Genomic DNA, 12,835 nt, shown 5'->3' with positions numbered 1-12,835 from the left:
CACATAATATTTTCTATGTTAACCCGAGCCCAAACGCTGCAAGCTTTGAACAAACATTATTCAACTCATAAAAAACTTATTTTATCCAACATGAATTCAATAGGAATGTTTGTTTGACAGGTCTCCCAGGTCCTGTTAATGAATATTTAACATAACTGTTAGTACTTTGTGGCACCCAAGTTATTTTCCTTCCTCCATGCATGACTTTCTCTGCAACTACCATACAGTTTTCGAGAACTTCAGCATTTTTCCCTGTTATTTTCTCTCATCTGGTCAAACCCATGCTATCCATTTAGCCTTACTTCTAATGAATTGCTTAATCTTGATCCCTGCATTAGTTTATCTATTTATATGAACATATACTGTTTTATTGATGGATTCAAGAATTTATTTACAGGTAAGCTAATTGGGAAACTGGGTTTCTTGCCTCAACTGGAAATTTAAACTGGGTCAGCATGAACTTCTTTTTTTGTGGTTCATCACAACGTGGTGCGTATGAAAGCATATTTGTTTTTTTTCTTCTTCTTTCCACTACTAATTTCATACTGCTTTGATGTTAATCATGGAAAATCTGTTATACTATCCATGTTTGTGCTAAGAATTGTATTTTTTATATTGTGTTGAACCTAACTAATTGCAATGTATGATTCATCCTATAGCTTTTTTAATTTCTAGCCGATTTATTGCGAAATGTGTGAAATATCAATATGATTTACCAATATAAGATTACTTATCTTGTGCTTATAGAGCACTATACTTTAGTCAATCGACAAATTACTAATTGTACACTTCTTATCAAATTGTTTAGACCTTCTTCAGATCTTTTTATCAATAATCTCTTATGTTCAAGAGATGATATTGAAGAGTTGATGAGCTTTTTCTATCCTTGGAAATGGAATTGTTAATTAGTTAAAGCCTATATACACATGTAATGTAAGATTCTTAAATTTGAGACTTTAAGAAAACCCTCAATAACCATGACTTTGAGTAAACTAATAATGTGAGCAAACCATCTTAAACGTGGATTAAAATCCGTGTCAAGTGGTATCAGAGCCAGATCAATGATAATTAATATATGGAATAGAGTTCCCTCCTTCATTTTAGTCAAAATACATTTTTGGCAAATGCTTTCCACTAATTAAGTGCAGCTACACCATTTTGTTCTTCAGACACCAACCAGCCGAACACAGCTGAAATAACTTTCTATAACAGTGATCAGACCACCATGGTACAAGAATTTACTTTTAAAGAGCTAGCTGATGCAACACAGAACTTCAGTCTTGAATGTCTGGTGGGTGAAGGCAGCTTCGGTAAAGGTTACAGAGGGAAACTCCAAGAAACTGGAGAGGTATTAACATGGAACTTATGTTCTGCTTTTGCTTTGTCTTCTACATGAAGCAAAGTATGTTATCTTTTTTATATGCAATGCTTCCTATTATAAATTTTTCTGTTGCAAGAAGTCTGACATTGAGTTGTTTGATCTTAGATTGTAGCTGTCAAGAAATTAAACTTGGATGGATTACTAGGACACCGAGAATTTCTTGTACAAGTGACAATGATGAGCCTTTTTAATCACCCAAATCTGGTAAATCTTACAGGATATTGTGTTGAAGGTGAAGAGAGAATTTTAGTACATGAATATCTGCCTATGGGATCCCTGCACCACTATCTGCACGGTAATATGGTCTGATCTTATGATACATTATCAGTTTGCATCACCACTGTAATTTGCTTCAGACTGAATTCACTTACAGTAGAATCTTAAATCTTATTCAGACAGATCATTGAAGCAAAAGCCGCCTTTAGATTGGCATACACGAATAAGAATCGCTCTGGGGGTAGCCAGAGGTTTAGAATGTATACACCATTCTAGTCCTCCAATTATCTACCTCAACCTAAAACCCTCCAACATCTTACTAGACTTTGATTTTAATGCTAAGCTCTGTAATTTCAAGCTAGCTAAGATTGGACCTTTCATAGACAAGAGAATTAACCTCGAAAAGGTGATGTTGGGAGCTCAAGGCTATTTTGCACCAGAGTACAAAAAAACAGGTCTTCTAACTGTGAAGACGGATGTATATAGCTTTGGAGTTGTTTTATTAGAGTTGATCTCAGGGCGAAGAGCTTTCAACCTTTCAAGGCCATCTAAGGAGCAAAATCTGGTCTCTTGGGTTAGTCTTCCCCCATTTCTTGACTATGATTCTATACATGTCTGCTCCTAGTTCATTTCTTCATGTCATTGGTTGTAACTTTTACACTCTTTAATCAACTTTACCATAAGATTGAACTGTTGCTATCATAAATTAGTATATTAAGTAATCTCATAGTCTTAATTTCTTAAAGCTTTTAAGTCAAATGAACAATAGATAAATTTTTTGATATAGCCTAATATATGTCACAAATCCAGAAATTTGGTGCATAGTATTTCAGCAAACTTGCTCATTAAATATTTGTTTGAACATGTGACTTATGCTACTTCTTCAACTATTAGGCCCAACAGAGAGTAAAGAAACCAAATAAGTTTCCAGAGCTAGCTGACCCGCTCCTTCAGTATGAATATCCAGTTAAAGGTTTCAATCAAGCACTCGCGGTAGCAGCCAAGTGTCTTCGTGAAGAACCATCAGCACGACCCATGATGAGCGATGTAGTTGCTGACCTTATGTGCCTCACCTCCGACAACTTTAATGACATACTTGTGTACTCGTGTAGTCGTGTTGACGGAACCTTGCATTGAAGAATTAAGATCACCCTTGAGTTCAGTATAGATCAGATCATGCTTGTTTTCCTATCATTTCTATCCCACTCTCTTTGTAGATTCTCTCTTTTTGTATGACTTGTAATCAATATACATGTGTACATTTTGTGGATAACAAATTAACAATTATTGACAAAGATCTGTCCATGTATAAGAAGCAAAAACAGAAATATATAGGGGATTATTCTAAAAAATCAGCCTTTCAAGTTTCAACCTTAAATTGATTCAAGCCATAAATAACATAATAGAAAGACGTTGTTAATGTTATGGTGCACTCTCTGTTTTTTTAACTTGCTTTTACAAATTATACGTTACGAGTTTGCGACAAATATGAAAGAGAAAAAAAAAAGTGTAGATTCAAGTGTGAATAGAATACTATATAGAAAAAAATGACAACTCATGCACCATACAATCGGTTGTACCTTGTAATTTTAATTATAGTCCGTTGTTACAAAAAATAAGTCTGATACCCCTATTGGCCATTTGTCACAAATCACAATCAATAACTTTCTACCAATATGACAACTGAATGACTTGAATGTTAAGTTTTCATAGCAATTTGATTAATTGACCCTGCTATTAAGTACTATTAGTGGCACCCAAGTGTTTTTTTTTTTTCCTCCCTAAACAAGACTTTTCTGCAACATTATGCAGAAGAGTTTTATACTCTGGTACCACGAAAACTTCAGCACCTCCTTCACCCCTTTTGCTTCTCCCCTGATCAAAGCCATATTACACAAATAAATTCAGGGAAGCAAATTGGAAAGGTGGCCTTTATTCATTCATTCATTGCCTCATTTAAAGTGAGATACATATCATATTATGATGAGTTGCTTTTGTTGCGGTTTGTCATCTCAACTCAGCAAAACATTGAAAAGGATCAATAGCAAAGTCAGACGTCCTTTTTCTGATTCTACTCTTTTGCCTAGTCAATCACAACTTGGTGAGTATGAATTTAATTTCGCCTTTGTTTTTTACATATCACATAAGCTGTATGTAGGAATTGAACAATGAAAATTACACCACTTTATGACATAGTTACTTGTGTATATCAAGTGTTGCAATTTTAGTAAAACGAATAATATATTTGCAAATATTATATTTAAAGGAGATCGGTGAGGGCAATGATCAAATAATTGTTGCTTGGGTAGATGGAATCATGGAAATGAGAGAATTTGGCTTAAAAGTCGGCATTTCAGTGAACTGAAAGTCGTTTACCAAACATATTTGTAGTTGTTTGACTAGGTAAAAATGCCAAAAGTCAACTAAGATCTTGTTTACTGATAAAGTTTAGGGAAATATGTCAATTGACTGGTATTACTTTGCGGAAGCTTTACAATATATATAGCACTAGGAATACAGAGAACCCTAATTGTACATTGACTAGGCAGCCGACTTAACCAAACTTAGGAAACAAACACTTATTTCCTTAACACATACAACTTGCCTAAATTATATCCACAATACCCCCCTCAAGTAGGAGCATAAAGATCACGAACGCCCAACTTGGACAATAGAAAGGAAAAAGCAGGAACCCCAAGGGCCTTAGTGAAAAAGTCTGCCAACTGAAATTTAGTACCAACATGTGCCATAGAAATGATACCACGTAGCAACAACTCATGCACGAAGTGACAATCGATGTCAATATGTTTCGAGCGTTCATGAAAGACCGGGTTTGAAGCTATGTGGATTGCAGCCTGATTGTCACAGAATAAACGAGCAGGTTGGCGATGTTGGACCCCAAGGGAAGCAAGCAACACTCGCAGCCATTTAACCTCAGCACACGCATGAGCCATAGCACGGTATTCAGCTTCTGCCGATGAGCGTGAAACCGTTGACTGTTTCTTTGTTTTCCAAGATATTGGAGACCGACCCAAGGTCACAAAATAACCACTAACAGACCGACGAGAAATGGGACAGCTTGCCCAATCCGAGTCACAAAAAGCATAGATTTGCAAATCACAATCAGCACGTAGCATTAGACCTTGCCCGGGGTGTCCCTTTAAATACTTCAATACACGAATGGCAGCATCAAAATGATCTTGTCTCGGGGCTTGCATAAATTGAGATAAGATATGAACAGCATATGATAAATCTGGCCGAGTAATATTGAGATAAATCAAGCGACCAACCAAACGTCGATATTGTGCTGGGTCCGAAAACAGTGGGCTAGTAGACAGTGCAAGCTGGTGGTTCTGTGGCAAAGGAGTCTCGACAGGCTTGCACGCAAGAAGACCAGCCTCCTTAGTATGTCTAATGCATACTTAGTTGGTTGAGAAACATACCTTCCGAAGATCTCGCACACTCGATGCCAAGAAAATACTTCAAGGGACCTAGATCCTTGAGGCGAAAGCAATCATCTAGATAGCGTTTAAAAGCTGAGCACAAGATAGGATTATTCCCTGCAACCAAAATATCATCGACATACACTAAAACCGACAACGTGTCTCCCCCTTTCCGATATGTAAACAGAGTATGATCAGCATGAGATTGTTAAAATCCATACTTTCGGAGGGAAGAAGTAAGCTTATTGAACCAATTACGAGGTGACTGACGCAAACCATAGAGGGATTTGCGTAGTCGACATACCTTACCGGGAGAGGCACCGGTAAAACCAGGGGGAAGACGCATATATACCTCCTCATTCAAACACGTCTTGCATCAAATTTCTAGATAATTAGCTAAATCTTCTCTATGGGTTTACTTGAACTTAAGCAGTAGTGCAGTATTATTATGCTTTAGCCAATTGATAAGTGATTAATTATACACTGCTTAACAATATTCTAAGGGCCTGTCTCTTCAGCTTAAATCAGTTCTGTTCAGCTCCAATCAGTTCAGTTTCTAATTTTTCGCTCTCACAAAATATTCATTTCAGCTCTATTCAGTTCAGTAAATCAGAATAGGCCCTAAGACCATCTTTAGCTAGCTCTCCTTCTACATTATTTCGCCTTCACCTTATTTGAAGTGTATATGGTTTTGCAACTGTTTTCAACTAATTGAGCATGTATATCTTCAGACAACGATGAGCCTGACACGGCTGAAAGAGCTAACAATGACAGTGGTTCACTCTTCACGAAATGTTTTACTTTTCAAGAGCTATATGATGCAACACAGAATTTTAGTCCAAAATGTTTGGTGGATATAGGCAGCTTTGGAAATGTATACAGAGGAAAACTCGAGGAGAGCGGGGAGGTACAATCATGAAACAAATTCTGTTGCTGTAATGCTTTGCTTCCTATCATTTTATTGTATGTCTTTGTGTTGGAAGACTGACATTGGATGGTTTAACATTAGATCGTAGCAATCGAGCATTTGGACAGGAATGGACCGCGAGGAAACAGAGAATTTCTGGTACAAGTGATGATGTTGAGTATCCTTAATCATCCAAATTTGATCAATCTTATAGGATACTGTGCTGAAGATGGAAATGAGAGGTTTTTAGTGCATGAATATCTTCCTTTGGGATCATTAGACAAGCATCTACATGGTAATAACTTTTTGAGTTCTTGTACATTGTTATCAGATGCAAAACCCGGCAGAAAATTGAAACTGTTAAATTTACCTAATAACTTTCTTAGGAAGAACATTGGTAATTCTCATTGAACAATCAATTTTGTTTTCTTATATTCTAGCATTAATCTACTTAACTGAGCATTTCCTCTTACATGATAAAATAAAACTCGGTTTTTCTAGGCATTTTGACAGTCTTCTAGCTGATTTTCTTGAGATTGATATTTCAGATAGATCATCCCAGGGAATGCCTCTCTTAGATTGGAATACGAGAATGAAAATAGCTTTGGGGACTGCAAATGCATTAGAATATATCCACCAAAAAGCCGTTCCTCCAGTCATTTACCGGAACTTGAAACCCTCCAACATCTTACTAGACAGTGATTTCAATGCTAAGCTCTCTGATTTCGGGCAAGCTAAGCTTGGACCTACTGGTGATAAGGAATATGTTTTTGCAAGAATAACGGAAAATTTGGGCTACATTGCACCAGAGTATGAAAGAACAGGTAAAGTGACAGTGAAGGCAGATGTATATAGCTTTGGAGTTGTTTTATTAGAGTTGATCACAGGGCGAAGAGCTATTGACATGACAAGGCCACCTAAGGAACAGAATCTGGTCTTATGGGTTAGTTCTTGCCTCATTTTATGTTAGTTTGCATCCCTGCAGGCTACTGAAGTACTGATTCATAGTGATAGTAGTTCTTTTTCCTGTCTATTATACGCGATTCCACACTAGATTCTATATAGAATCCTGAATCCTTCGGTCCTTTTGTGAAGCTAACTACTTCTTAGCTCATTAATGTTTGTGCTTTACATGAAATCCATACTGCATGTTTAACTTTGGATCTTCCTAGAATTGAAACTTTTGGAAAACAATGTTTCTTAATTAGGCCCTTCAGATACTGAAGAAACCAAAGAAGATTCCAGAGTTAGCTGACCCGCTCCTGCAGGGGAATTTTCCTGCTCAAGGATTCAATAAAGCACTCGCGGTGGTAGCCATGTGTCTTGAAGAACAACCAACAGCACGACCCATGATGAGTGATGTAGTTGCTGCAATCATGTCCATTTCATCCGATGAAAACCTTAATGACAGCATGAAATCTCCTCCCCTTGAAGCCTATGTTGAGCATTATAGCTTGAACAAGGGTGCCGATGAAATTGATGAAGGAAAATAGCGTTGAATTGCATCCAATTCAGTACCAGAACACCATTATATATAAACATCATTCAGACTGAGTGCTTTGTAAATATAATGTTTGTTTCCTCTGTCTTTATAGATGATCGTGTCTTGTGAATAACCAAAATGTTCTCAGAAACTAAGACGTAACATACTGATTGTGAAAAATTGAAATGATGTATCAATATCCAATACTAGCCACTGGTAATTTAGTTGCAACCAAGAAACAAAAGACAGAAATGTGGTGTTAGGCTGCATTTTATTTTACTGATTTTGCTTGTAATTGGCTGATAGTTTCAATAACTATTATTAACCAACATGTATCATTTCTTCCTAAGAAACACAGTTCATCAAAATTGTCACATGTTAATGAATACTAACCTATGAATTGAGCAAACTCGCCCTGTCAAGCGAACAGATTTCCCCTGGCAACCTCAAAAAATATTGCTCAGAACCAGAATTATTATGATTATAGTTAATGCAATCTACTCTTCTTCCTGTTGGATTAATGATTCAAACGTTTTTAGTTGCTAATTTGAAAGATTAATATTTTGGAGCAGATATTCAGAGCAACTCCAATGATAAGCTAATTTGTTATGCCATACAAGATTTTAAGCTAATTTCTTTTGTAGCTACTTTGTGCTCCAATGGTTAGCTAGTAGCTTGTGATTTGATTGAGCTTAAATTTGTCAATTAGGTTTGTACATTTAATTTCATTAATGTATCAACCTATCTTTTTGGCAAGTTAATTCTAATAGCTAGGATATATTCTAAATTGCAAGCAAGTCCCAAGCTACAACCATCGGAGTTGCTCTCATAAAAACTAGAAGATTAGAAGAAGTAAAGAGGTTATATTGCATTGTAATCTCCACCTAATTGACAGCTAAGTAATTTAATGTTGATTGTTAACTAAATGCAGTAATTATCTTTTAAAAAGTAACTTTTTTTAACGAGTAAAAATTACAGAGTAAAATCCTACAACTATGCAAACTGAAATTTTTTTAATTTTTGGGACCTTTTGGCGTGGGCCTTAGGCGGTCGCACCCAAGGCCTACCCCTCCGGGCCGGCCCTGTTCATACTTGTATCTGTTTTCATTCACATAAACTGTTGATATTTGGATAGATAGAAAACACAAATTCAGGTAAGAAAATTGAGGATCATGAGTTGGTATTGTTGTGGTTTATCGTTCCAAAGGACTAAAAGCAAAGTGAGACGGCCACCTTCTGATTCCACTCTTTTGCCCGCGACAAATTCACAAGTTGATGAGTATACCTCAATGCAATTCCCTTTATTTTTCGACAGTAATTTAAGCATATTACCTACTGAGTGTATTTAAACTCTAAATTGAACTTGTAAGAATTCATACTTAAATCGGTATATATCTTCTGCAATCAGCTGATTCTTGACCATCTTCTTCAGAAAACAAAGAGCCTACTAATACAGCTGAATGTGCTCCAACCAGAAAGATACATGAGTTAACATTACAGCAGCTACTTAATGCAACACAGAGATTCAGTCCAAATTGTCTCATGGAGGAACGTAGCTTTGGACATGTTTACCAAGGGAAGCTCAGAGATACCGGAGAGGTACTAACAAGCTAAGGACTTCATTTCCTGCTTTCTCCGTTTCTAAATGTTCTTCTAGGTTTGGCTTTTTCTATCAAAAACACACCAACTAGGATTCTAGGAATAACATTTAGGAACAAAGGAAGTACTTGACAAAGTTCAATTCTATAACCAATTCATGCAATGCTTCCTATCATATATTTTTGGTTGTTGGAAGACTGACATTAAATCATTTGATCTTAGATTGTAGCTGTTGAGCGATGGGATCAAAAGGTTCCAAATGGATCACAAGGCGAACACAAAGAATTTCTTCGACAGTTAGAGATACTGAGCTTCCTTAACCATCCACTGTGATGCACGGGTACGCCAACTCCCTGCCGTATCCCGTCTCGGGGACGTATCGGATACGGGGACGGTACGGGTACGGCTCGCTCCTTGAAGAGTGGTACGCCACGTCATTTTGGGGACGGATGACGTCATGTTCGGAAACGTATCGGGTACGGCAAAACCCAATTTCAGCCGTACCCAATGAAGCCCAGCCCAATTTTCTTAAAAAAAAAAAACCCAACTCATTTTACTTACGTGAGAAATCAATTTCCCCCAATTCTACAAACCCTAAAATTTTCGAGCTCTAAATCTTCTCCTTCCAAGCGTCTGAATTGATTCAAGGCGGCGACCGGAGAGTTCGAAAACCCACCTGCAGCAGTCGACAGTTGGTGGAGATAAATTTGATTCCATGACGGCATAGGATTTTTGGAGTTTGCGGACCTCTCTCTTGATGAGCCGGATCTTGAAAGAAAATTGATCGTTGAAGATTGAATTTACCTCTTTTATTTATGTTTTTAAGACATTAATTTCCTTAGTATTTCTTTTAAGTTGTGTTGTATGGATTTTTTTTTTTTTTTATGGATTTTTTTTTCTGAATTTTTTTTTTGCCGTATCTGAGCCGTACCTGTTTCTTGAAATTTTTTTTTGCCGTATCCGTATCAGTGCAACCTAGACCATCCAAATGTGATCACTCTTATCGGATATTGTATTGAAGGAGATAAGAGGATATTAGTGTACGAAAAGACATCATCCCTGTACCAACTTCTACATGGTAATAACATTTGTTACAAATTTTTACATAAAACTGCTTACCATCATAAGACTACCTTGTAGGTGGGTTAGGCCAAGGAGAGATAGCACCCACAAAAGTACGTGGTCTTATGATGGTAAGACGGTCTTACAAAAAGGTTTCTTAGCACCCAACTACTAATTGCTTCATCTGATGCCATGTTACATTGTCATTTTGCATCATCAAGTAAGAAAACTTTGAAATTTCAGGCGGATTATCAAAGAAAAAGCCGCCCTTAGATTGGATTACAAGAATGAAAATAGCTTTGGGGATAGCCAGAGGTTTAGAATGAAAAAGCTGCCCTTATTGTTGATGATTGGAAGTGTTCACTTAATTGTCACAAAACAGATGTTCTCCTAACGTGTCTAGATTTTAAAGTATTAGACATGGTGTTAAGAAAAGACGAGTGACAAGAAATTGACATGGGAACCCAAATGATGGTCACTTAACTTTTGTACATACCCTAGTACGTAATTAATTATCTGACTTGAACACGACTCAACTTGACTAAGTTATATCAACAATTGTTAGTCTTCCCGCTATTATTATAACGGATAAGTAATATTTCCCCTACCTGCATAAGACTTTTCTGCAACTTCATGGAGTAGTCTTCTACTCTTGTACATTATTCCATGAAAACTTCAGCACCGCCTTTTTTTTCAGGTAAGAAAATTTGCAAATTTTGGTAAATCATGAGTTGGTATTGTTGTGATTCATCATCCAAACTCAATAAAGCATTGAAAAAGATTAATGGCAAACTCAGGCTGCACCCTTCTTCTGATTTGACCGTTTCGCCTAGGAGACTTACACAACCTGGTGAGTATGAATGCAATTTCGTGTTTTTCCGTACATGATTTGATGAAATTGTTGAACAATAGTTGTGATCATGGGATGCCAATATAATGTAAACTTTCTTGAATATTTTTTATGTTTATTTTCTAAACAAAACTCATTGCACAAAATTTTCATTGCATTATGCTCTAATGAAATGAAAGAGTTCTTGATTAGACGGCGATCACCATTTTTCCTTCTTCAGACAGAAATGAGCCTAACACAGCTGAAAGTGCTAGCAATGACAGTGGTCCACCAATTGCCGAATTTTATACTTATGGAGAGCTAGTTGATGCAACACATAACTTCAGTCGTAAATGCCTGGTGGATATAGGCAGCTTTGGTAATGTTTACAGAGGAAAACTCGGAGAAACAAGAGAGGTTTATATAAATTAAACATGTACCTTAATTAACATAACCTTTTAATTTCTGAGTATTCTGACCAGTTTTTAGATGAAGTAAAATCTGTTGCTGTTCTTTGGATTTAATTCCTTTCATATATTTTCTTCGTGTTGGAAGACTGACATTGGATAGTTTGATATTAGATCGTAGCAATCGAGCATTTAGACAGAAATGGGTCGCGAGGACATAGTGAATTTCCTGTACAGGTGATGATGTTGAACTTCCTTAATCATCCAAATGTGATCAATCTTATAGGATACTGTGCTGAAGGAAATGACAGATTTTTAGTTCATGAATATCTTCCTCTGGGATCCCTAGACAAGCATCTGCATGGTAATAATTTGTCGAATTCTCTTAAATCTGATGCAATCCTAGCAGACAGTCAAATTTTTTGTTTTTATAAAAATTTTACTGTCATTTTGAAATTTCAGACAGATCATCCATGCAAATGCCACCCTTAGATTGGCACACGAGAACGGAAATAGCTCTGGGGACTGCTAACGCGTTAGAATATATGCACGATAAAGCCAACCCTCCAGTCCTATATCGCAACCTGAAACCCTGTAACATCTTACTAGACAATGACTTTAATGCTAAGCTCTCTGATTTCAGCCTGTCTAAGTTTGGACCTGTTTGTGACAAAGAACATGTTTCTGTGAGAGTTAGGGGAACATTTGGCTACATTGCACCGGAGTATGTGAAACGAGGTTATTTGACTGTGAAGGCAGATGTATACAACATTGGAATTGTTTTGTTAGAGTTGCTCACAGGCCGAAGAGCTGTCGATATCATAAGGGAAACTACAGAACAGAATCTGTCCAATTGGGTTAGTTTTCCGGCCTCTCAATTCATTTTTATGACAAAAAAAATTGCTTCCTATTCATTTTGCATCTAAATGATTGAACTACTTCCTCCATCCCCAACAATTCTTCTTATTTGGACAATGATGTTCTCACAAAAAAAGTTAAAACAGAAAAAACTTTTAGAGACAGAGAGAGTGTTACAAGTTACAACTCTTTCATCAACTAAACACAAGCTATGTTACTCATGCGAGTTTGAGATGTTATTGTGAAGCTAACTATTCCTTATTTCATTAAAAATTATGATCTATATGAAATTTATGCAGCAAGTTTAACTTCAGAACTTCCTGAAAATAAAACTTTTGAGAAATAATGTTTCATAATTTCTTAATTAGGCCACTCGAATGATATTGAAGGAATCAAAGAAGGTTGTAGAGTTAGCAGACCCGCTTCTGCAGGGGAATTTTCCATCTCGAAGATTCTACCAAACATTCACGGTGGCACATATGTGCCTCCTAAAAGATTTAACAGCACGACCCATGATGAGCGATATAGTAGCTGCCATCTTGTACATTTCATCCGATGGCAATGTTGATGACAACATGAATTCTCCATACTTGCAGCAATATATGCTAAGTGAAAGTTTATAGTGATGTATCAATATTCAATACTTGTTA

At 36.7% G+C, this 12,835-nt stretch overlaps 3 protein-coding genes across 3 annotated transcripts; all 3 read left to right on the top strand.

Annotated features, from left to right (window-relative positions):
* Positions 1 to 1,177: 1,177 nt before the first annotated feature.
* LOC145570855 (putative serine/threonine-protein kinase PBL24) lies at positions 1,178 to 2,734 on the top strand. Its single transcript, XM_081629981.1, has 4 exons — positions 1,178 to 1,348; positions 1,487 to 1,676; positions 1,777 to 2,171; positions 2,492 to 2,734. Exons 1-4 carry the CDS (start codon positions 1,226 to 1,228, stop codon positions 2,732 to 2,734), a joined length of 951 nt encoding a protein of 316 aa, XP_081486107.1. The 5' UTR covers positions 1,178 to 1,225.
* A 2,715-nt stretch (positions 2,735 to 5,449) lies between these two features.
* LOC145570854 (putative serine/threonine-protein kinase PBL25) lies at positions 5,450 to 7,440 on the top strand. The gene is made up of 5 exons (XM_081629980.1): positions 5,450 to 5,453; positions 5,772 to 5,947; positions 6,050 to 6,242; positions 6,496 to 6,890; positions 7,156 to 7,440. The coding sequence occupies exons 1-5, from the start codon at positions 5,450 to 5,452 to the stop codon at positions 7,438 to 7,440; spliced, it is 1,053 nt and encodes a 350-aa protein (XP_081486106.1).
* Positions 7,441 to 10,817: 3,377 nt separating this feature from the next.
* Positions 10,818 to 12,808, top strand: LOC145570853 (putative serine/threonine-protein kinase PBL7). Its single transcript, XM_081629979.1, has 5 exons — positions 10,818 to 10,941; positions 11,162 to 11,337; positions 11,502 to 11,691; positions 11,790 to 12,184; positions 12,554 to 12,808. Exons 1-5 carry the CDS (start codon positions 10,818 to 10,820, stop codon positions 12,806 to 12,808), a joined length of 1,140 nt encoding a protein of 379 aa, XP_081486105.1.
* Positions 12,809 to 12,835: the final 27 nt, after the last annotated feature.

Source organism: Chenopodium album, chromosome 12 (genome assembly GCF_948465745.1).
Source record: "Chenopodium album chromosome 12, dcCheAlbu1.1, whole genome shotgun sequence".
Taxonomy (NCBI): Eukaryota; Viridiplantae; Streptophyta; class Magnoliopsida; order Caryophyllales; family Amaranthaceae; genus Chenopodium; species Chenopodium album.
The sequence above is the reverse complement of the archived record's forward strand: the minus strand, read 5'-3'. Positions and strand labels throughout refer to the sequence as shown.

Bases quoted from the DNA above. Each gene is read 5' to 3' on its own strand.
- LOC145570855 (XM_081629981.1), top strand. From the start codon at position 1,226: ATGGTACAAGAATTTACTTTTAAAGAGCTAGCTGATGCAACACAGAAC. The intron at 1,349-1,486 runs GTATTAACATGG...GTTTGATCTTAG, and splicing joins AACTCCAAGAAACTGGAGAG to ATTGTAGCTGTCAAGAAATT. The intron at 1,677-1,776 runs GTAATATGGTCT...AATCTTATTCAG, and splicing joins CCTGCACCACTATCTGCACG to ACAGATCATTGAAGCAAAAG.
- LOC145570854 (XM_081629980.1), top strand. The intron at 5,948-6,049 runs GTACAATCATGA...GTTTAACATTAG, and splicing joins AACTCGAGGAGAGCGGGGAG to ATCGTAGCAATCGAGCATTT. The intron at 6,243-6,495 runs GTAATAACTTTT...TTGATATTTCAG, and splicing joins ATTAGACAAGCATCTACATG to ATAGATCATCCCAGGGAATG.
- LOC145570853 (XM_081629979.1), top strand. From the start codon at position 10,818: ATGAGTTGGTATTGTTGTGATTCATCATCCAAACTCAATAAAGCATTG. The intron at 10,942-11,161 runs GTGAGTATGAAT...TTCCTTCTTCAG, and splicing joins TAGGAGACTTACACAACCTG to ACAGAAATGAGCCTAACACA. The intron at 12,185-12,553 runs GTTAGTTTTCCG...TTTCTTAATTAG, and splicing joins AACAGAATCTGTCCAATTGG to GCCACTCGAATGATATTGAA.